This window comes from Thalassophryne amazonica, chromosome 4 (genome assembly GCF_902500255.1).
Source record: "Thalassophryne amazonica chromosome 4, fThaAma1.1, whole genome shotgun sequence".
NCBI lineage: Eukaryota > Metazoa > Chordata > Actinopteri > Batrachoidiformes > Batrachoididae > Thalassophryne > Thalassophryne amazonica.
The window spans coordinates 37,051,904-37,076,672 of NC_047106.1; the positions used below are offsets into that span (position 1 = coordinate 37,051,904).

The following is a 24,769-nucleotide window of genomic DNA, read 5'->3' on the forward strand; positions in this document are numbered from 1 at the left end:
CACAGCTTTCTTGTTAATAACTCAGCCTGAGCTAAATGGTGTACTTTGTATTTTATACATGCTCACAGCAGGAAACCAAAGGCATCGTGCAGGAAGCCGCGACTTTGTCACCACGTGGCACATTTGCGAAGATTGCGAAGAACATTCTGCAAAGTAACAACCAACCAAAAAAGATAAGCAAACATAGAAAGAAAAATACTGAATTTCTTCTCTTTCTTTTTGTCATTCAGTCGGTTCTCAAACATCAAAGCAAACTAAAGCATGCTTTAGTTTGATGTTTTAAATTTGGTGTAATAAGCAGCAGTCCTCAGTATGAAGCTGCTAAAAGAAGGAAGAAACCTTCTGATGTGTTTCCACAGAGATCACATGGTTTTCAAAGAGCCTCGTCATGAGCTGCATCTCAGGTTATTTATGAATTACTTGTTGAAAATGCACATAACAGCTGAGCACTGATTTATTCCCAGCAGACACACGGATTTATGTTACTGTGGAACCAAACTGTTGAACTTTTCCACTCTGGTTGCCCTCCAGATGGGTTTTTCTTCCTCGCTGTTTCTCTCTTCATCTCGTTTTTTTCCTCAAACACACACATATTTATCACTTCTACTATTTCTAGAGGGTTCTTTGTCTCTGCCTCGTTCAGTAATGTGAGACATCCTGTCGCCTGGATACATCAGGAAATGGATGGTTATGTGGTCACATCCCCTCCAAGATGATGATCATCTCTGTTTCTAATAGACACAATTTCTTACTGTCTGTCTGTCTGTCTACCTGTCTCTGTCTGCCTGTGTGCCTGTCTCACTGTCTGCTTCTGTGTCTGCCTGTCTGTCTATCTAAGTCTCTGTTTGTCTGTCTGTTTGCCTGTGTGACTGACCATCTGTCTGTCTGCCTGTCTGTCTGCCTGTCTTACTGTCCATCTGTTGGTCCACCTGTGTGTGTGTGTGTGTGCGTGTGTCTGTCTGCCTGCCGTTCTGTCTGGTTGCTTGTGTGATTGTCTGTCTGTCTGTCTGACTAACTTACAGCAGGAGTTGGTTGGTTTACACTGGCAGATGCTACCAACCAATTCTTGAGAACATCATCTGTCTGTCTGTCTGTCAGTTTGACTGTCTAATAAATTCAGAATTGAGAATTGAGAATAGGAAATATTACTAGGGGGGGTGGGTGGGATATACTGTTACACTGGCAATAAAAGTGATGATTTTCTTTAAAAACAAACCTGATGTTTCGTTTGTCCAGTTACTTATGGGCACTGAAAACTGAGGCACTATTTACATGAATGGCCATCATTCCTAAATGGTTAATACAATGTTAGCATATCTTTTCATGTCCACTGTGGTGGTGTACAGAGGCAAAATCACACACAAAAAAGTGTCACTGTCCAAATATTTATGGACTTGACTATACATACAGGCAAACACTTCCTCTTGAAGACATCTAAAGGTCGAATTCTTTAATTTATTTATAAATAAGCTTGCAAAATCAATCCCTCTCCAACATTTCTTATTGAACGTGTTCTTCAGGCCATAACTGACTTACGAGGTGCGATTGAAGTTTTGAGGTTGACCCAGAAAAAGCAGGGCGAGGTTCTCCAGCTTTTGCATTCTGAGAAACCAACATTTCTTCAGAATGTGTTGGGCCAGGCTCAAAACTTCTCATTCGCCCCTCATACAGTAAATTAGACCTGGTACAGTATTCTAAGCGTGTGTTGCTGTACTGTCATTATACTCACGATACAGCCGGCACTGTTTGCAGAGAACTGTTCTGGGCTATAATTGCTACAGTGATAGAAACCTATATTTTTGAACTCTAGGGATTTGCGGCTGTCTTAACATAGTGTATGATGTCAGCTGTTACATGGTCTGGAAGTATTTTGTTTTTCCACTTTGATCATGTTGTTATCAGGTATTATTAGAGGACCAACCCTCAGCTGGCCTGTTTGATCCAGAGCTTGTGTGGAATTAAGGTTGGACTCAGTAGGGTTTTTATCTGAAGTACGCGAACCATAGATTTATGATGCACTTATTCACTTTGCACCCACAATATGCTTCTAATTATCATGCTGCCAAGTCAGCACCTCATCATAAAATGACTGTTGGACTGATTCTTTCTGCAGCTAAAGCAATTCTGGCAGTTGAGCAGTGTGATGTGTCTTCAAGGCAGCCTCCAGTCACATGTATGCAATGTTGACAGTCATGTGACCAGTCTTCAGTGGATGCACAGGATTTAACATGTCCACTGGATGGCGCTGTCAGCATTTATTATACAAGAATCCTGCAGAAGAAGTCTGCAAAATGAGCTTCCATTTATTTCTCCTGCAGTGAAGGAAAACAATAATAAGGCTGCTTCCAGATTCAAATATCTGTGAAATAAATGTGAAAGAAAATGTATAATTTCTGTGTCTGATTCTTCAGTTGTAGCAGCGATTTCATGTGGACTAATCATGAAGTCTGGGGATCTATGTTCTGTTGCATTCATTCTTAGTCTACTACCTAACCAGATGTCTTGAAAGCATATACACTGAGGTTATGCACCTTAAGAATAAATAAATAACAAATAATATAATTTTTTTTTTTGTAATCTGGTCTGTAATGGTGGTCTCCCATTGCCAGTTTTTGGCCCCAGTTTCTGTTCCGAATTGAGGAAATTGAGCCACATTTTTAAAATACCAGTAGTTGACAAAGTTTGTATTCCATACTATTTTCTATCAACCAATTATTTTCAAATACACCTAATTATTATGGCTACGATGCTACGTGCATTCTGATTGGCTGATTTCTGGTCTGATATTTTCCCATATCAGCCCATTACATGACAGTTGGTCCAGATCTTGTATCAGATTTGCGACTTTGTTTACAATTTTCACAATGCAAAATAAAACAAAACAAAAAGCGAACAAAGAAATTATCAGCGACGAAGTTCTCCAAATGAATTTTATTTCACTGATGAATATGAAATGGAATTAACAGCAAACAAGCTCGAAGTGGACATGCAAAATGAAGACCAACAAGATGAAAACACAGCTCTGACCAGCCATATAATAAACAAATTATTCACCTCTTTTACTCAGTTAGTGTTCCCATACTTTTACAAAAAGCTAGAAATATCTCTGTTAATGTATCAAAAACCATCTTCTGTAGAAGAACTAAATGTTTTCATGGGTCTCAAGTTGCAGAGGAGGATCATAAAGAAGCTTCTGCTCAGAAAACAGCAGGTCCCAATTACTGCAATTTTAGCAGATTGTCCACTTTCACATCTTTTTACACATGATTACCTTTGATTTGCACCAGTTATATCTGGTTAGTCACATTTTGCTGGTTACAATTTATCCTGACCTGAAATTTTTAAAAATATGTTTAAAAGTTTTGTGATTGCTCACAATGTTCTACAATGCTACTTTTACGTCTGATTACAATTTCAGCGCTGATTGTGTTTATTTCCCACCAAAAACATAGACAATTGGCAGTAGGATATTACCCAAAGACTATACTTGGTTCTGGTACCTGTTGACCCCTCAGGGTCTCAGAAATCAAGCAGGGCGTTTGTGATCTATGTCAAGTAAGTCTAATATGAGTTCATTCAGATCTATATTCTTCTCATAGTGGAGGATTTCTACATAGATGGAGAACTGTGCAACTTTAGGGCCCCTTCACCCGTAGTGCGAATATGTACAACTCAGGGCGACTCAAGTCGGAACAACTCGTTTGAGCAGACCACAAAACATCGCGCCAACTGGCAGGTGTGCACAATGCCGCTGCGACATTCATGCACGCAGGAACCAGCAGCTGCTGTGAAAATAAAAAAAATAAAAATTACATGCCACCCACGGGAATCGAACCCGCACTTTCCAAAAGCTCTGATTACTAGTGAGAAACTTTACCATTGAGCTACCATCACTGTCTTGTGAAAGGTGCGGGAAACTGGCTGATATCAGGAAGGACATGGATGTACTTTTTAAAAAATTAAACCACACACAATATAAAAACACCACATTTTATTGAATCTCTATTATCAAGCGGACAATACAAGTATGATCCATCTGTTTTTCTGTAGCTGATTCATGGGCACAGACGCACAATCATGAAGTAACATGAATGGAGCAGTGCGCTTGTCTCATCATGTCCACATCTGCTGGCATGTGTCCAGCCGGCACCCCCACGCGCGTGTCCTGCCCAACACGCATGTCTTGTGGATGGCGTGCCACAGGACAGACACTGTGTCATGTGGAACAGAGCTCACGTGGGTGGTGTGACAGTCAGATCACCCACTGTATGTTATGAACTGACAGTCTGTTTCAACCTGTGGGGCAGCCTGTCAATGTGCACGCTATGTGCGTGCTCGCTGCAGCCCGTCACCACAGTGATGTATGTTTTCATTTATGTCCACGTGATGACAGCAAGCAAACATGCGCGTCACAGTTGTTAGTCCATGTCTATCCAAACACAGGACGTGTTGTCCAGCCATGACATCCAGATCCACAGATCCCCACAGCTGCTTCTGTCGGCGGCCACACGTCCTGTCAGTTCAGTGCACACACCAACGTGTCACTGTGTCTGTTTGCAAAGCCACTCTTGTGGGGAACTTAGACAAATTTCACATCCAGCTCGACTGATTGTCTGCTGACTGTTGTCATGTTAACAGAGCGAATGACCACACATTTTCTAAGTGCCAAGTGAGCAGTGTTAGATGTTTGTGTGTGTCAGCTGGAATTTGGCCAACACCCGCTGTGAGAGGGTTTGATGGGCTCGCACAGCACACAATCTGTCTTTCAGCCACTGGTGTGTGCAAATAATTGTAACAACAGGTGTACGAGGTGTTGGAAGCAGCTATGAATTTACACGTTTTGCATACAATTCCTGCTTCATACACACTTTATGCGCAATTCAACCAAATTCGCACTATGTTTGAAGTGGCTCTTAATGATGTTTATCGTGAAACCCCTTTTGTTGAAATCATATTTCCTGAAGTTTGCATCAGAAAATATGGTGTTTAAGAGGGTTAGGTGTTGTCCCCACCCTTAACCCCCAACCAGATGGACCAGAGGATCATTCTTTGTCTTTGTTGATCTCTTTGTGAAAACAAATTGCAACACTGTAGTACTTGAGATCAAACATCAGTTCTTGTGACATCTTGGCTTCATCCTTGGAACAAGATTGAATCTCCAAAGTCATGCACCAGTGGACACCACCCAGTAAGAGGAAATGATGGTTCCTAAAATCAGTCTATTATGGGGTGACACACAGTTGGTGGCAATAGGTGGACTGTGTTGAACATTGTTGAGGACTTACGCCTTTGCAGGTCCTCTGTAGACTATGTGGAACAGTGTACCAGCAGGCATCAGAAGGTCCACTATCATTAAATCTTTTAAGGTTAAGATAAGATAAGATAATCCTTTAATCGTTCCACACGGGACAGCCACAAAAACAACAGTGCAAGTACGCAAAAATAAGGTAAAGAAAGATAAATACCAAAATATGAGTCAAGTTGTGTTCAGAATAACAATAGACAGTAACAGTAGAATAGAATACAATATATTCAAGCAGAAAAAGAATGTTTCATAATATTGCATATAAGTGTACAAGTAGGACTGTACAGAATGTGTAGTATTATTGCATTTGGCTAAAAATTGTTACTACTGTATGATTTGAGTGATCTGAGTGGTCTACTACTAATCTTAAAAATGTTTATTTTGCCTATAGTTAGGGAATGATCTTATCTAGCGCTATTTGCTGTTTTGAAGAATCCGTTTTTAATTTGTGTGAATTTTGATGTGCAGTTTATGCTGTTTCTTTTTCTTTTTGAGATATTTAGATTTTTACTATGGAGAGCACATTGACATTTCCAACTGAAAGTGCTATATAAATAAATCATTATTATTATTATTATTATTATTACAATGCAGTCTTATGATTTTTTTTCATACTGCACCACTTTTCATTTTGTGCTCCCGCCACGGAATGTATTCAAATTAATTTGTGCTCCTATTACAAAAATGTGGCACTTTTCATGACAATATCACGAACCAATAGATTAATGTATATTTCGTGATGCAGAATCACAAAATGGCGTGAGATATGGTATTATTATCATTATCATTATTATTATGGTAGTGAAATCTCAATGATATTTCAACATGTTATTAAACATTTTTAATAATATTAAAAATGTCCCTGGGGCCTCCTCCCGATGGGACGTGCCCATAACACCTCTCCAGCGAGGCGTCCAGGGGGCATCCGGAAAAGATGCCCGAGCCACCTCAGCTGGCTCCTTTCGACATGGAGGAGCAGCGGCTCGACTCCGAGCTCCTCCCGAGTGACCGAGCTCCTCACCCTATCTCTAAGGGAGCACCCAGCTACCCTGCGGAGGAAACTCATTTCAGCCGCTTGTACTCGTGATCTTGTTCTTCCGGTCATGAGCCAAATCTAATGACCATAGGTGAGGGTCGGAACGTAGATCAATCAGTAAATCGAGAGCTTTGCCCCCCTGCTCAGCTCTCTCTTCACCACGACGGTCCGATACAGTGACTGCATCACTGCAGATCACTGCACCGATCTGTCTGTCAATCTCACGCTTCATCCGTCCCTCTCTCGTGAACAAGACCCCGAGATACTTAAACTCATCCACTTGAGGCAAGGACACTCCACTGACCTGAAGAGGGCAATGCACCTTTTTCCGGACGAGACCCATGGCCTCAGATATGAAGGTGCTGATCTTCATCCCGGACGCTTTACACTCAGCTGCAAACCTCTTCAGTGCACACTGAAGGTCCTGATTTGACGAAGCCAACAGGACCACATTGTCCGCAAACAGCAGAGATGAGATTCTGTGGTTCCCAAACCGGACCCCCTCTACACCCTGATCATCATCACCATCGGGAGGAGGCCCCGGGGAAGACCCAGGACACGCTGGAGGGACTACGTCTCACAGCTGGCTTGGGAACACCTCAGGGTTCCCCCGGAGGAGCTGGGGGAGGTGTGTGTGGATCAGGAGGTCTGGGCGGCTTTGCTTGAGCTGCTGCCCACGTGACCTGACCTCAGATGAAGCGGAAGAAAATGGATGGATGGATTAAAAGTGTCCACACTATGATCAGGTGTTGTGCTAAACTTGTGAATTCAATTTAGTGTAGTTCAGGTTTTTTTTTGGGGGGGGGGGTTGCTTCTAAAAAAGTAAAACTAAATGAATCCACGGTTCTTGTACATTTTTTATGTCATGCATTCAACCCTGCATGTCTGTATAATAGCGTTTAAACTAGTTTTCCCATCTGTATATTAGGAAACAGTCCTGACAAGTTTGTGTCTAAAATATTGGCTTTCATCTTTCAAAGTGCATTTTGCTCATTATACTCAAAAGTCAGACTTGAATTTGTTTATGGAATTTTTAGCAATTGCTTCAGGATTTTGGCATTCAGCTAACTTACACATGTGTCTCTTCTGAGAAAAGGCACAATCATTTTGAGGACATCTGGCTCAAATACAGTTTGTGGATTTACTGTAAACATAACACACATCAGCAAGTCATCTTTTTTCTAAAGTCATTGTTTGACAATTCCAAACTAATAACTTGGTTTTCTATGATACTTTATTATTTCACAAATTAACCTGTGACAAAAATTCTCTTTCACTGTTCTGGTCTGTGTTAACGCGGTGGACACCACACTCCAAAACTATGACAGGGTCATGTGTTCTCTCCATTTGAAGACACCAGGTTTGGACGTCATTCTGTTTTTTACTCGCACATTGAACAGACTCTGAATCGTTCATTAACAGTTAATGGGGGGGCGCATGTTGTTCTAAACAGTTTGTTGTAGTATTTTCATGTATGTTTCGGCTGCATTGCTTCTTATGATCCACTACACAACTGGGACAGCTAAAATATTTATTAATGCTTAGTTAAAATATGAAACATATAATATTCAAATGTTAAATAATTAATATTTTTTATTGTTGTATAGCTTTTTTTGGTGGATTTTTTTTAACAGTTTTTGGGCTGGAAACCATCAACTGTATCTGGCAACACTGATGATGATCATGCTTGAGCATTGCCCCACAACATGGACAGGTATGTGAGAATAAATTAACAAATAAATAAGATACATAATAATTCCACTGTAAAGGTGATTTGTCACTTTATTTGTTTTGTTCAGTAAAAGACGTAGTAGTTTTGTGAAAATTACAAGGTTTAAAATAAATTACATGAGTGGTGTTTAGAAGGAAAAGATGTGTACGTGTGTGTCAGAGTGGAGTGTCAGAAACACACAGTGAAACACACTTCTAAATCTCACTCAGACATTTATAAAATCTATATTTAAATGTGTCCATTGATTTACAATGTTGAGTTTGATCAAGTATTTAGTTTGCAAATTGTTCACTTTACAAGAAAATAATTTTGTCCCTGGAAAGTTCTGTTTTCAGTGCAGCATAAGCTTAATTCAAACAAAAATACCAAAAGCTTACTTTTTTCTTATTTCAGTAAAACTCCCACATTTTTTGCACCACTCCTTTCACTACTACAAGTATGCCATGCACCACATGCACTACCATAAAAATACTAGACTCACAACGTTCATTTTAAGACCATGAAAGCACCAGCATTGTCATTGTGTTGACTGACTGGCTACTCGGGATAGAGGGACGCACTGTCCGGAGTATAAACTGGGTATAATTGATATTGACTGTCATAAGTCAGACTTTCCATGGAATACTAAGTGATGCAGTAAAAAATAAACACCATTTTTTCTTCAACTCAACAAGCACGTTGAGAAAACTAATTACAAGAACTTACACTGGTAATTATGGCTCCAAGAGCCACTGCGAAAATGTCTGGTGTTCCTTGGCTCTGCAAAAACTCAGTCGCTGTTACTTGATAGAGCCTAGTTCTGGTGTCACGGACCGAACGGTCCCCACTAAAAATCAGACCGCCCTATCATTTCTGTGCATCAGCCGCGGTTCCCCGATTATCACCTCGTTTCTGTTTAAAACTGCACTCCACTCATCATCTGTCTCAGCGACAGATAACTGAAGCTGTTGTGCAACAATCATTTCCACATAAATTCAGCATTATTTCATAATAAAAGACGGAGGAAGCGATCGGAGCGCAACAGCTCGTCTGGCTGCTGCTGCGTTCACTGTGCCTCCGTCATTTCAAAGCATCAGTAGTGACTCACCGATTATCACCTCATTTATGCTTAAACGGCCTTGTTTCTGCTTAAAACTGAATTTAGAATTATTTAAGAGGTTTTACCTTGTCATCTGAACGTTAATAAGCACATTATTCCCTTTGATCACTTTGGGTGAAGCATCTCAGATGAGCGGCTGGTCCCAAATGACACATACGCAGTGAAGGCAGCGTGGACCCATTTTTAGGGGGGGACCTTTCAGTCTGTAACACCAGCACCCATTGTGTGCCTGGGTGATTTCCATCCAGGATCCAAGGTGGTCTCATAGTTTGGTAGATGTGGCAATGCACGGCACCAGTGTGTGCACCCAGACCTGACCTCACTTGGTTTCAGTGCCCTGAACTGCACCACTGGACATTGTACTCTAAAGCCAGTGGAGTATCAAAGGACGTTTTCCAAAAAATGATGGATCTCAAACTTGTTAGCCTGCACTGGCAACCAGTAGACCATGTATTGGAGAGCAATCACTGATTCCACTGGGCTACTGTATCAACATGGCAGTAGAACATGATGGCCTCCACAAGGGGTCCACTGCTGTGTAGATATGAAGAGCTCATTCAAACCTCACGAAAACATATAGAGTTGTTGTTGCAGGTAGTTATGCACAAATAAAGAAATGATTATGAATGCTATCTTCAATTTCTGCTTATAACCGCCCCTAAATCCTGCACACTGTAGCTTTATTTGCAGTTTTTACAAGTGTTTTCTCCCAGAGAGACAGCAACTATAGTTTGCTTTATAAAACCCACAGAACATACTATGAATATCACCAAATGTATTAAAAGTTTTAATAAATAATTTGATGGTCTTACCTGACAGAGAATGCTGCGGATGTATTTGCCACACGTTATAAACCCTGACTGGTCAAAGTTGTCCATGATGTTGTAAAACCTGGTTGCTATTTCCTCATCCTTTTCCAGATCACAGCATCCAAACTTCGAATACTCCTTACAGAACATCAATGGTTGCCGGGGCTCAAACGGAGGCTTGTAGTCCAGACACTGGGGGTGACAGTTCCCCCACCAGGTCTGAAGGAGTAACAGCAGGATGTGCAGGAGGAGTCGATGAAGGTAGGTGCATTCTAGAATCCTTCGGCGTATCAAGGTACATGTTTGTAGGCTCATGTTTTCTGTCAGATTTAATTTCTTAGAAGTGAAGATAGTTTTGCACCACACAAAATAGTAGAGTAAATCAATGCAGTTTGAACGATATACGCCAATTTAGGTGGCAGTGGAAACCACAAATGTATGAGAAAAGGAAAGCATGACAATATGCACATGTTATACTTCCAGTGCCATTTAGCAAGCATGGGTGAGCGCACAAACGTTAGAAAGTTTAGAGGATTAGGTGTCCATGTTTGATGACCTGCATTACAACCACATGAGGCTCGGCCTCGCATCTGCCTGCAAGCTGACCTATGGTTAACTTATCAAACAGTCTGGTCTTTTACAAATAATGCTAAATATCAGCTCCAGAGTCAGTGAAATCTTCTGACCGTGAGGAGAAAAGACGCAACACAAATCTGTCCCAGAGTCCTAAATCAGAGAACGTGTCCAAATCTTCCAAAAACTCATCAGTACATCACAAAAGTCCCTCAAAAACAAGTTATTTTTCTGCATGCCTGTCCATCAGAGGGAAGAAAAAAAAAAAAACCATTTCAAAGAAGTAATCCAGCTTCTAAAAAAGAGGCACAAACCTCAGCTTCAGGTGGAGTTTCTGGTCAATATTTAGAGCTGTGTTTGCCCTGGACATGTGCTCACTTGCAGCAAAGAGCAGGAGAGAGTGAAAGACGGAGAGAGAGGTTCTTTCATTCAGACAGAGCCACGCTGCAACCTAAGATTATAGCCCTCCCTCCATGCTTCTTTCCTCCTGCTGTTCCTCGCTCCCTTCATTTGCCCCTTCACTATGAAGACGCCACGTGCATTCCTTCCCATTGCATGTGGTCTGTAGTGCCCTCAAGCTGCAGCTTTCCACCTCTCCCCTCTTCAGCATTCCCAGACCTCTGCCATTTCCAGACAGACACCCTCGCACTGGTTTGGCTGAATGAATCAGGAGACGTTTGGGACGTGCAAACGTGCATACTGTCCAGGCGTAGTGCCAAACCTTACTACAACAAGCAACCAGCCAAAGTTTGCAGCTAGAAATATATAGCTAACCTATTTGTAGCTGAATTCTATTTCCCTAAATCTGGTACAAAGGCAGGTCTGACACTCATAGCATAAAAACGTGAATAATAAAGGCATAAACAATTTGCAAATACAGCAAGTGATCAGTGTATGAGGAGTAAAAAGATACTGCTGCACTCAGGTCATGTTCATAGCACAATACAGAGAGTATTATTGCAGAAATTCACCATTTAAATCTCTATTGATGATGTTGGAATCTTATGTCTCGTGTGGATGTGCAACCATCTGTCTCATTATTGCTCAGCCACATTTCAGATTACAGTGACTCCCATCTGTCTGGCTGATATTCAGACATTTTTTCAGTCTGCAATCGCAGATAAAAACAAAGTCTGCAGCCCTGACTCCCCCTGGATCAAACAGATAGACAGGTCCTCTATCATCTTATGTAATGTCATTAGCCATCACTGTTTAACTGATTAATATGGCAATGGAACTGTTATTTCTACCCAGTTCTTTTATGTAAGATTCTGCCCCTTCCTCATTTTGAGTTTATTCAAGGTCACGTTAGAAACCAGGCCTGGGACCCTCACAGACAGTGTCCATCTTGTGAAAGGCCCCTAAAATGAGCCATACAGCACTTTTTATACCTTGTGGGTGTTAACAATCAGTGTGGTTTCGTATCATATTTCTAATGTTACTGGCTCTCACCAACAGGGGAAGATCTCCCTCTGTCTGAAACTTGGACACATGATAAAGTAAACTTAACTTATATTTCTCAGAACTTCCAAACAACACAAATACTTGATAGCTAACATAAAACAAAGAATTAGCACAGATATTATCGAACAGAACTCATGCTCATGGATAGCTTCCCATTCGCCCTATTGACGTTTCAAATCCTGCAAAACTTCAGAGAGTTCGCCGCGCTGCGAGATCTCAGTAACATTGAGAACAGCATTGAGACGCTCTGATCGGGCTGCACTTTAACCGCTGCACACGGACAACACCATTAACATCACAACATAAAACTATTACATAACTCTCATGAATATATTCTCTGGGTTTATAGACGTTGTTATTGCGCATGTTTTATGTAAACATGCGAGAATCACAGGCTGTCTTTCCATTATTTTCAATGGGAGCTGCTGTGAGCTACGCTCGCTTCCTGATTATGTCGTTCTGGGAGAAAGTGAAGTTTGCTCTTTAACATCTTGATTGTTGTTCTTTACAACACTTTGTTGTCTTTGTTCCAGACTAATATATATATATATATATATATATATATATATATATATATATATATATATATATATATATATATATATATATATATATAAACTATGTCTGAAATTCGGTTTGCGTTTATTAAATTCCACACAGATTAAACGTAGCAGACACGGATTATTTGTTATAATCGTTTTAGCAAGTTTTCAGGGTATCATGCATGCAGTCTCTTATTAACGTGACGAAAAGCATAACAAAAAAAAAATTTACATTTTGTAGTATAATATTCATTTACAATTGTCATCATGTGGATTCTCTATGTTGTTTGACTGCAGCGACTCTCTGGCGTGCAAGGGATTATGGGATACGTCAATAGGGTGAATTGAAAATACTGTTATTTGTTTCCACACAACTGATATTAATTTTTTTGTTACTTTAATTTCTTGTTTTTAATTTATTACTGCTTAAATAGAAACTCAAAACTTGGGGTTACAATTATTTTTCCTTCTTTTTGCAAGCTACATTAAACATGAATGCTATGTTTTGTTTTGTTTTTTTGTCCTATTGTCACATTAATTAGGTTACTAACTTAATGATAAACACAATACTAACTTTATTCACTGTTCCCTCAAACTGTGCAGTTAAAACATATGAGGACAGCTAACAATAGCAGCCACATTTGTAGAAACTGGCTTGTTAACCAAATACCGGTAGCTAGCTAGATTAGCTACGAAGCTACTCACTGCTACCGGTCATATTGTCACATTAATTAGGTTACTAACTTAATGATAAACGTAGTACTAACTTTATTCACTGTTCTCTCAAACTGCATAGTTAAAACATATGAGGACAGCTAACAATAGCAGTTGTGTTTGTAGAAACTGGCTTGTTAACCAAATACCGGTAGCTAGCTAGATTAGCTACGAAGCTACTCACTGCTACCGGTCATATTGTCACATTAATTAGGTTACTAACTTAATGATAAACACAATACTAACTTTATTCACTGTTCCCTCAAACTGCATAGTTAAAACATATGAGGACAGCTAACAATAGCAGCCATGTTTGTAGAAACTGGCTTTTCCAGAACCTCTGTGGCATTGGAGGAGATATCTGAGGGCCTTCTAGTTCATCAAATATGTTCCCCTCAATGAAAAGATTTGTGTGTGCATACGTGACAATGAGAAACAAAAAGTGAGGATCAGAGACAGCTCTCTCGGAAAATATGTGGCGCTTCCCCCACTGCAGTGGAGATAGTATGTTGTCATCCTAATACAAACAGTATGGTACTGCCGGGTAAATCTGCACGAAGAAAGCAATTCTCTATCAAGATCATCCTGCACCACATAACAGCAAAAAAAAAAAAAAATGTATTAATCTTTAAAGTAGTTGGTGAGTCATTCTTTACTGGAAAACACAGAGAGAACAGATTTTCTTCAGATTTGCAGGATTTTCTGTGGGGGTTTTTGAAAGAATGCAACCCACGTCATTTACTGAACTACATCTGTGTGTGTGTGTGTGTGTGTGTGTGTGTGTGTGTGTGTGTGTGTGTGTGTGTGTGTGTGTGTGTGTGTGTGTGTGTGTGTGTGTGTGTGTGTGTGTGTGTGTGCATGCGTGCATGCGTGCGTGCATGTCAGGATAAATGGAATATTCACTATAATCCTTCCGGTGGCGTTCTGCCAAGCCACGTCAAATTAATTTGCTGTTATAAAGCATTAACCTCTTTTGAGGTATACTGTGTAATTATCAGTTAACGCTAAGATGAATAATGTCCAGTACTACCAGCTGTTGCAAAGGGATATGTTATTTTTTAATGGAAAAGTGTCCACTTAAAACCGTTTGAAGATTATATGTTGTGTCTGACAGTCATCCAGACAGCTGGATGTTTTTATCATGTTTTTTGAAGTTGTTACTTGAAACAGTACCTGGTGCGAGATAGTACAAGTGGAGTTACAGGCTTCTTTGTAATAAAAGCAACTTAACAGCAGGTTTTTGGCTTCATTCATATAACAGCCACTGATTTGTCTAAATTAAACTGGCTATAAAAGTGAGGATTTATTTGTGTTATAATAATGGATACCCATGCACATCCATTACTTAGGTCTTGATATGTTTTTAATTTATATAATTTTGTAGACATTATTTTACTCTAATTTTAAAGCACGTGATTTTAGCAATTATTGTAGAATTTTTTTCTTCTAAATGAATAAAAGCTCAAACCTGTAGCAGAGTCCTTAATATTTGAAGATGCATAATCTTCAAAAATTAGGACAGAAACAGAAGTGCAGGGTGTTAAATAGCAGTTTCAGGGTCAACCTTGATTGTCATAACGGTTTTGGTAGAAATAACTGACCTTTGGCAAATTCGACCTTGCTGAACAATTTCAAAATCCTCCTCCATATGCGTATCCATTTTGGTGCACATTGGAGTGAAAACGTGACATCAGGGAATGACCTTTGGCAACAATGACATCTTCTGGGTAATTTCACAACCTCTCTCCACACGTGTGCCAATGTAGGTGCAAAATGGAGTAAAGAAATAAAAATTTGACCTTTGATCCCAATTACCTCGATCCCCATGATTGACATGGCAAATTTGAGCTCATTTTGGGCAATTCCAGAACTCACTTCTATATGTGTAATAAATTTGCTGGACATTGGAAGGAAAAAAGGGGAAAAAAATTGCTTTGACCACAATGAATTTGAACTTTGCCAGCACGAACTCTTTAAGGGAAATTTGGGGTTGACTGCATATCAAGTTTGGTAGAATATGGTGAAAGGATGTGGGAATAGTAGAAGAACAAACAGAGAGATGTTAAATGCTTGGTCATGTTGATTATCAAGAGTTTAACAACAAACATATCAGCACTGACTCGAGAAATGTTACTGATATATGAAGGTTTGATATCTCTGCAGTGTTGTTGTAATGGAAAAGAAAGCATTTAATGTCAGGAAATCTATGAATTAAATTGAAAATGAAATGACATGAATGAAAAGCAGGGCTCTCTTATCATGTCAAGATCTGCTGGTGACGCATCCAGCCGGTCCTGCATGCGTGTCCTGCCCGACATGCATGTCTTGTGCAGTGGTGGGCACAGAAAACCAAAAAATTTACTTTGATAACAGATAATCAGATAACTGAAAAGTTATCTTTGATAAAGATAAACCAATAAACCACCAAAAAATGTATCGGAAGTTACAGATAACCAATAACCGATAAATCCCAGTATTGTCTCTGGTACATTTGCAACTACTAACAAACTGAATTTGAGTTTTAACACCACGATCGCTTCTAGTAACATCAAAAGCGACAACAGACCCAAACAGTGAGCCCACACTTCTGTCTTTGAACATCTCACCCCCTGCTGGACGCTCTTGTTTACTACATGGCTTCAAGCACAAGCTGAGAGCTGAGAGCTGAGAGCTGAGAGCTGAGAGCTGAGAGCTGAGAGCTGAGAGCTGAGAGCTGAGAGCTGAGAGCTGAGAGCTGAGAGCTGAGAGCTGAGAGCTGAGAGCTGAGAGCTGAGAGCTGAGAGCTGAGAGCTGAGAGCTGAGAGCTGAGAGCTGAGAGCTGAGAGCTGCCACAAAACCCAGCTCTCTACCCAATCACAGCGTTCCGATAAGGCGGAGGTCTTGGAAAATAAAGCCTTGCTGAGTTATGGTTTGGTGTATAAATAAAATGAATACTGATAGAATAACTGCATTAATGTCAATTCTGTCATTTGTACAAAGTTAAAATATAACATATATCTTTTAATGTTGAATAATTCACTAATTCTGAAGTTTTGTAAAAAACACAGACAGATTGCAAAGGATTCTGGGTAAAATGTGCCTCTTCTGCTAAACACTGATTGGTTGAGTCATTCATTATGTAAACCAACACGTTACTGTGACGTGTGTCGTGTTGGTGTGTACAGATAAATGTGCCTTTTTAAAATATTCCATTTTTTTATTTGTAAAAACAGGCATTTTTACAGAGTCCTGGAAGTGTCAACACCAAATGTTTTGCATGTGGAGAGAATGTGCGCTCATTTTATTATATTGTGGGCTCATTTTATTATATTGTGCACACGTTTTTGTTGTGTGGGCCGCTGAAGAGGAGGTACTGCTGGCCCACCACCACTAGAGGGCGCCCTGCCTGGAGTGCGGGCTCCAGGCACCGGAGGGCGCTGCCGCCTTACGGGAGCAGCCAGGACGACAGCTGTCATCCATCACTGGAGACAGCTGATCCCAATCAATACGGAGGTATATCAGCAGGACGGCATCTCCACCTCATTTGCCGAGATATCGCCTGACCAAAGAGGTAACAATCTCTGCCCATACATATAACTAACCATTGTTGTATTTCTTGTGGAGCATTTGTAGGACAGCTAACTACTGAACAACTTTTGGATAAGTACTCACCTTCCTACACTCCTGTATCATTGTTAACGAGAGGTGGAGGTGGACTCTCCACCCTCCGTGTTACTGGGTGCAGCCGCATCCACACCTGACTGTTTTTGTTCCTCGCCAGCAGTACCGGATCCGACGAGCGGAGGCAGTGGCCACCTGGGGATTCGGGACTTGGCGGCTCCAGTATTCCCGGGGTTCGGTGGCAGAGGAAATCGGTTTGGTTCCGGTTCGACTTGGACAGACGTCTCCTATCGTCGAGCCTGCCCACACGACACCGTTGTTATTGGACTCAGTCTCAATATTGTAATCGGCTGTGTTGTTGTGCCTGTTTTCACAACAGTAAAAACAGTGTTATTTGATTCCTCCATTGTCCGTTCATTTGCGCCCCCTGTTGTGGGTCCGTGTTCCTACACTTTCACAACAGGATATCTCGGCCAGCGTCATGGATCCCGAGGGGCGTCAACCGGCTGTTGAACGGCCAATGGAAGAACAGGACGCGCAGGCGTCCTCGGGAGGGGTGATCGGTGAGTTGCAGCGGATCCTCACCGCTTTCACGACTCGGATGGATTTAATGACCGAGCAGAACGTCCTCCTGAACCGCAGGGTGGAGGCTCTCGCCGCACAAGTGGAAGCGCGCCCCCCGGGCGCCGCTGCGGCTCTCCCTCCCGTCGACCCTGTGCGTAACAGCGATGTTCCACTGGTCGTTCAACGACCCCACCCACCTTCCCCTGAAGCTAACATAAGCCCCCCAGAACCGTACGGAGGCTGTGTGGAGACGTGCGCAGATTTTCTTATGCAGTGCTCGCTCGTCTTCGCACAGCGTCCCGTCATGTACGCGACTGATGCTAGCAAAGTAGCTTATGTAATAAACCTGCTTCGCGGTGAGGCACGCGCTTGGGCTACAGCGCTCTGGGAGCAGAATTCACGGCTCCTTCTGACATATGATGGGTTTGTAAGGGAGCTCAGAACCGTGTTCGATCACCCTAATAGAGGAGAAACCGCTTCAACTGTGCTACTGTCAATGAGACAGGGGCGTCGGAGCGCAGCTGCCTATGCAGTCGACTTCCGCATTGCGGCTGCGAGGTCCGGCTGGAATAGCACTGCCCTCTGTGCCGCCTTTGTAAACGGACTGTCTTTGGTTCTTAAGGAGCACCTGGTGGCTAAGGACGAACCGCGGGATTTAGATGAGCTCATCAATCTTGTCATACGGTTAGACAACCGGTTAGAAGAACGTCGGCGGGAACGAGACGAAGGGCGTGGCCGGGCACGCGCCGTCCCTCTCCCTTCCGGTTCCGACCGCGCTCCGCCTTCCCCACGCTCCACGGCCCCTGCGCTCCGTGGGGCCACAGCTCCCCCTGCTGACGAAGCTATGGACACGAGTAGGGCAACATTTAGGGCACCAGATGCACAGAGGAGACGGGCCCACGGAGCTTGTTTTGTTTGTGGTGCAATAGAGCACCATATGAGAGACTGCCCCGAGCGGTTAAACTCCAACGCCCGCCCCCTAGAAACTGGGCTAGGGATGGGCCGAGACATTCACGTGGGACACACCCACATTGCCACACGACTCCCAGTTACGATCCTTTATGAGGACTCAACCCTGAAGGCCCCAGCACTGGTGGACACGGGCTCTGAGGGGAATCTGTTGGACAGCAGATGGGCCAGGGAGATAGGGCTCCCTCTGGTGGCGCTTACCTCGCCTGTACAGGTTCGGGCACTAGATGGCTCCCTACTCCCTCCGATCACGCATAAGACACCACCTGTAACTCTGGTGGTGTCAGGAAATCACCGGGAGGTGATCGAGTTTTTTGTGACTCAGGCCACCTCCCGTGTGGTTTTAGGATTTCCCTGGATGTTGAAGCACAATCCTCGGATCGATTGGCCGTCCGGGGTAGTGATTCAGTGGAGTGAGACCTGCCATCGGGTGTGTCTAGGTTCCTCGGTTCCTCCCGGCTCCCAAGCTAAGGAGGAGGTCAGAGTCCCGCCCAATCTGGGGACGGTGCCGGTGGAGTACCACGACCTTGTCGACGTGTTCAGCAAGGATCTGGCTCTCACACTTCCCCCCCACCGTCCGTATGATTGTGCCATTGATTTGGTTCCGGGCAGTGAGTTCCCGTCCAGTAGGCTGTACAACCTCTCACGGCCTGAGCGCGAATCAATGGAGACCTACATCCGGGACTCATTAGCTGCCGGGTTGATCCGGAATTCCACCTCCCCGATGGGCGCAGGTTTCTTTTTTGTGGGTAAAAAAGACGGCGGATTTCGTCCATGCATTGATTATAGGGGGCTGAACGAAATCACGGTTCGCAACCGATACCCGTTGCCCCTGTTGGATTCGGTGTTCACACCCCTGCATGGAGCCCAAATCTTCACCAAGCTCGATCTTAGAAATGCGTATCATCTGGTTCGGATCCGGAAGGGAGACGAGTGGAAAACGGCATTTAACACCCCCTTAGGTCACTTTGAGTACCTGGTCATGCCGTTCTGCCTCACAAACGCCCCCGCGACGTTCCAAGCATTAGTTAATGATGTCTTGCGGGATTTCCTGCACCGGTTCGTCTTCGTATATCTAGACGATATACTCATCTTTTCTCCGGATCCTGAGACTCATGTCCGGCATGTACGTCAGGTCCTACAGCGGTTGTTGGAGAACCGGCTGTTTGTGAAGGGCGAGAAGTGTGAGTTCCACCGCACGTCTTTGTCCTTCCTGGGGTTCATCATCTCCTCCAACTCCGTCGCTCCTGATCCGGCCAAGGTTGCGGCGGTGAGAGACTGGCCCCAACCCACAAGCCGTAGGAAGTTGCAACAGTTCCTAGGCTTTGCTAATTTCTACAGGAGGTTCATTAAGGGCTACAGTCAGGTAGTTAGCCCCCTGACAGCCCTGACCTCACCAAAAGTCCCCTTCACCTGGTCGGATCGGTGCGATGCCGCATTCAAGGAGTTGAAACGGTGCTTCTCGTCTGCACCTGTTCTGGTGCAGCCCGATGCTAGTCGCCAGTTAGTGGTTGAAGTGGACGCCTCGGACTCAGGGATAGGAGCCGTGCTGTCCCAGAGCGGGAAGACCGATAAGGTCCTTCACCCGTGTGCCTATTTTTCCCGCAGGTTGACCCCAGCCGAACGGAACTATGACGTCGGCAATCGAGAGCTCCTTGCGGTGAAAGAGGCTCTTGAGGAGTGGAGACATCTGTTGGAGGGAACGTCTGTGCCATTCACGGTTTTCACTGACCACCGGAACCTGGAGTATATCAGGACCGCCAAGCGGCTGAATCCCAGGCAAGCCCGCTGGTCACTGTTCTTCGGCCGTTTTGACTTCCGGATCACCTACCGTCCCGGGACCAAAAACCAAAGATTGGATGCTTTGTCCCGGGTACATGAAGATGAGGTCAAAACGGAGTCGTCGGATCCCCCGGATCCCATCATCCCGGAGTCCGCTATCGTGGCCGCCCTCACCTGGGACGTGGAGAAGACCGTCCGGGAGGCCCTGACACGAGACCCGGACCCCGGAACCGGACCGAAGAACAAACTCTACATCCCACCAGAAGCCAGGGCTGCAGTTCTGGACTTCTGTCACGGTTCTAAGCTCTCCTGTCATCCTGGGGTGCGAAGAACCGTGCCAGTCGTCCGGCAGCGCTTCTGGTGGGCGTCCCTGGAGGCCGATGTCCGGGGTTACATCCAGGCCTGTACCACCTGCACCAGGGGCAAGGCCGACCACCGCAAGACATCGGGATTGCTACAGCCGCTGCCCGTGCCTCATCGCCCCTGGTCTCACATCGGCCTGGATTTTGTCACGGGTCTCCCGCCGTCCCAGGGAAACACCGTCATTCTCACGATAGTGGACCGATTCTCCAAGGCGGCCCACTTCGTGGCCCTCCCGAAGCTACCAACGGCCCAGGAGACAGCGGACCTCCTAGTCCACCACGTCGTCCGTCTGCATGGGATACCATCAAACATCGTCTCCGATCGCGGTCCCCAGTTCTCCTCGCATGTTTGGAGGAGCTTTTGCCGGGAACTGGGGGCCACGGTCAGTCTCTCGTCCGGGTATCACCCCCAGACCAACAGACAAGCAGAACGGGCCAACCAGGAGATGGAGCAGACCCTACGCTGTGTGACAGCCGCGCACCCAAAGGCCTGGAGTACCCACCTGGCCTGGATCGAGTACGCCCACAACAGTCAAGTGTCGTCACCACCGGCCTCTCCCCTTTCGAGGTGTGCTTGGGGTATCAACCCCCGTTGTTTCCGGTGGTTGAGGGGGAGGTCGGTGTGCCCTCGGTCCAGGCCCACCTATGGAAGTGCCGTCGGGTGTGGCGTGCCACCCGTTCTGCTTTGTTAAAGGCCCGGACGAGGGCGAAGAACCATGCAGACCGGCGGCGGGCCCCGGCTCCCACGTATCGTCCTGGGCAGGAAGTGTGGTTGTCCACCAAGGACATTCCCCTTCAAGTGGACTCCCCAAAACTGCAAGAACGATACATCGGCCCTTACAAGATACTCAAGGTCATCAATCCCGCCGCAGTGAGGCTCCAGCTTCCGGCCTCACTGCGGATTCATCCAGTTTTCCACGTCTCCAGGATTAAACCCCATCACACCTCACCCCTCTGCACTCCGGGTCCGGTACCACCTCCTGCCCGGATCATCGACGGTGAGCCGGCTTGGACCGTGCGCCGGCTCCTCGACGTCCGACGAATGGGCCGGGGTTTTCAGTATCTGGTGGACTGGGAGGGGTACGGCCCCGAAGAACGCTCCTGGGTGAAGAAGGGCTTCATCCTGGACCCGGCCCTCCTGGCCGACTTCTACCGTCGCCACCCTGACAAACCCGGTCGTGCGCCAGGAGGCGCCCGTTGAGGGGGGGGGTCCTGTTGTGTGGGCCGCTGAAGAGGAGGTACTGCTGGCCCACCACCACTAGAGGGCGCCCTGCCTGGAGTGCGGGCTCCAGGCACCAGAGGGCGCTGCCGCCTTACGGGAGCAGCCAGGACGACAGCTGTCATCCATCACTGGAGACAGCTGATCCCAATCAATACGGAGGTATATCAGCAGGACGGCATCTCCACCTCATTTGCCGAGATATCGCCTGACCAAAGAGGTAACAATCTCTGCCCATACATATAACTAACCATTGTTGTATTTCTTGTGGAGCATTTGTAGGACAGCTGACTACTGAACAACTTTTGGATAAGTACTCACCTTCCTACACTCCTGTATCATAGTTAACGAGAGGTGGAGGTGGACTCTCCACCCTCCGTGTTACTGGGTGCAGCCGCATCCACACCTGACTGTTTTTGTTCCTCGCCAGCAGTACCGGATCCGACGAGCGGAGACAGTGGCCACCTGGGGATTCGGGACTTGGCGGCTCCAGTATTCCCGGGGTTCGGTGGCAGAGGAAATCGGTTTGGTTCCGGTTCGACTTGGACAGACGTCTCCTATCGTCGAGCCTGCCCACACGACACCGTTGTTATTGGACTCAGTCTCAATATTGTAATCGGCTGTGTTGTTGTGCCTGTTTTCATAACAGTAAAAACAGTGTTATTTGATTCCTCCATTGTCCGTTCATTTGCGCCCCCTGTTGTGGGTCCGTGTTCCTACACTTTCACAACAGTTTTATTATATTGTGCGCACGTTTTATGATGTTGTGTGCACGTTTTTTGATGTTGTGCGCACGTTTTATTATATTGCGCACACATTTTATTATACAGTGGTCCCTCGCTATAACGCGGTTCACCTTTCGTGGCCCCGCAGTTTCGCAGATTTTTTTAGTCCAGTTTTACATGCTTTTTTTTTTTTTTACAGCGAATTGTGTTCTGCATCCTCATCAAGCAGGCCGGTCGCGGCATCGGTTGGCACGTGCATTGTGTTCTGCATGTCTGTTTATAAGAATCTTCTCGCCCAGAAGAAAAAAGAGCGCCAACAACTACCCATACCTGTGTACTTCACTCGGAAGAAGACACCTGCACTGAGGTGTTACTCAGTGTAAAAAAGACGCAACAGCGGAGCGGCGCCAGGACGCAGAGGCACGGTCAGAGGAACTGTGAAATACTGGTGAGTTACTATTAATAATTTCAGATGTGTCCAACCTCGTAGGTTGATCATTAAAATTAAATTTGTTAGGTCTAAAAGCTATCATAATTATTTATAGGAAAATGTTTTATTTTTTTCTACTAAGGTTTCAACTTTCAGTGTTTACACAGGAGAGAAAAGTGAGAAAATGCCTGTTTGATAAAATGTATAAAGTGTGTAATGAGGGGTTTTACAGCCTTAAAACATCTATAATAATTGTAAAAAATAATGCTGACTACTTCACGGATTTCGCCTATTTCAGGTTATTTTTAGAAGATAACTCCCACGATAAACGAGGGACCACTGTATTGTAAAACGTGCACTCAATATTGTCTTGACACATAAATGTTGGCTATTTGCCCTATTGACGTTTCAAATCCCGCAAAACCTCGGAGAGTTCGCCACACTGCAAGATCTCAGTAGCATTGAGAACTGCATTGAGACGCTCTGATCACGCTGCACTTTAACCGCTGCACACGGACAACACCATTAACATCGCATCATAAAATTATTTTTATATTGTGCCTAACACTCTCGTGAATATATTTTCTGGGTTTTTAGACATTGTTATTGGGTTTGTTTTATGTAAACATGGGAGAATCACAGGCTGTCTCTCCGTTATTTTCAGTGGGAGCTGCTGTGAGCTACGCTCGCTTCCAGATCATGTCATTCTGGGGGAAAGTGAAGTTTGCTCTTTAACGTCTTGATTATTGTTCTTTACAACACTGTTTGTCCTCTTTGTTCGAGACTAATAATATATATAATATGTCTGAAATTCGGTTTGCGTTTATTAAATTCCACGCAGATTAAATGTAACAGACACGGATTATTTGTTATAATTGTTTTAGCAACTTTTCAGGGTATCATGCAGCAGTCTCTTATTAACGTGACGAAAAGCATAAAAAAATTACATTTTTGTAGTATAATATTCATTTACAACTGTCATCGTGTTGATTCTCTATATAGTAGTGTTCAGAATAATAGTAGTGCTATGTGACTGAAAAGATTAATCCAGGTTTTGAGTATATTTCTTATTGTTACATGGGAAACAAGGTACCAGTAGATTCAGTAGATTCTCACAAATCCAACAAGACCAAGCATTCATGATATGCACACTCTTAAGGCTATGAAATTGGGCTATTAGTAAAAAAAAAGTAGAACAGGGGGTGTTCACAATAATAGTAGCATCTGCTGTTGACGCTACAAACTCAAAACTATTATGTTCAAGCTGCTTTTTTAGCAATCCTGTGAATCACTAAACTAGTATTTAGTTGTATAACCACCGTTTTTCATGATTTCTTCACATCTGTGAGGCATTAATTTTGTTGGTTTGGAACCAAGATTTTGCTCGTTTACTAGTGTGCTTGGGGTCATTGTTTTGTTGAAACACCCATTTCAAGGGCATGTCTTCTTCAGCATAAGGCAACATGACCTCTTCAAGTATTTTGACATATCCAAACTGATCCATGATACCTGGTATGTGATATACAGTGAGGAAAATAAATATTTGAACACCCTGTGATTTTGCAAGTTCTCCCACTTAGAAATCATGGAGGGGTCTGAAATTTTCATCTTAGGTGCATGTCCACTGTGAGAGACATAATCTAAAAAAAAAAAATCCGGAAATCACAATGTATGATTTTTTAAATAATTTATTTGTATGTTACTGCTGCAAATAAGTATTTGAACACCTGTGAAAATCAATGTTAATATTTGGTACAGTAGCCTTTGTTTGCAATTACAGAGGTTAAACGTTTCCTGTAGTTTTTCACCAGGTTTGCACACACTGCAGCAGTGATTTTGGTCCA

General features: G+C 43.9%; 1 protein-coding gene across 1 annotated transcript in view; it reads right to left on the reverse strand.

Annotated features, from left to right (window-relative positions):
• The window catches only part of si:ch211-136a13.1 (HHIP-like protein 1), a 49,191-nt gene extending 38,018 nt beyond the window's left edge, over window positions 1-11,173 (reverse strand). Inside the window, exon 1 of the mRNA XM_034169392.1 lies at window positions 9,985-11,173. Within this exon, the coding sequence (XP_034025283.1) occupies window positions 9,985-10,296 (312 nt within the window). The 5' untranslated portion in view covers window positions 10,297-11,173. The remainder of the gene's footprint in view (window positions 1-9,984) is intronic.
• Window positions 11,174-24,769: the final 13,596 nt, after the last annotated feature.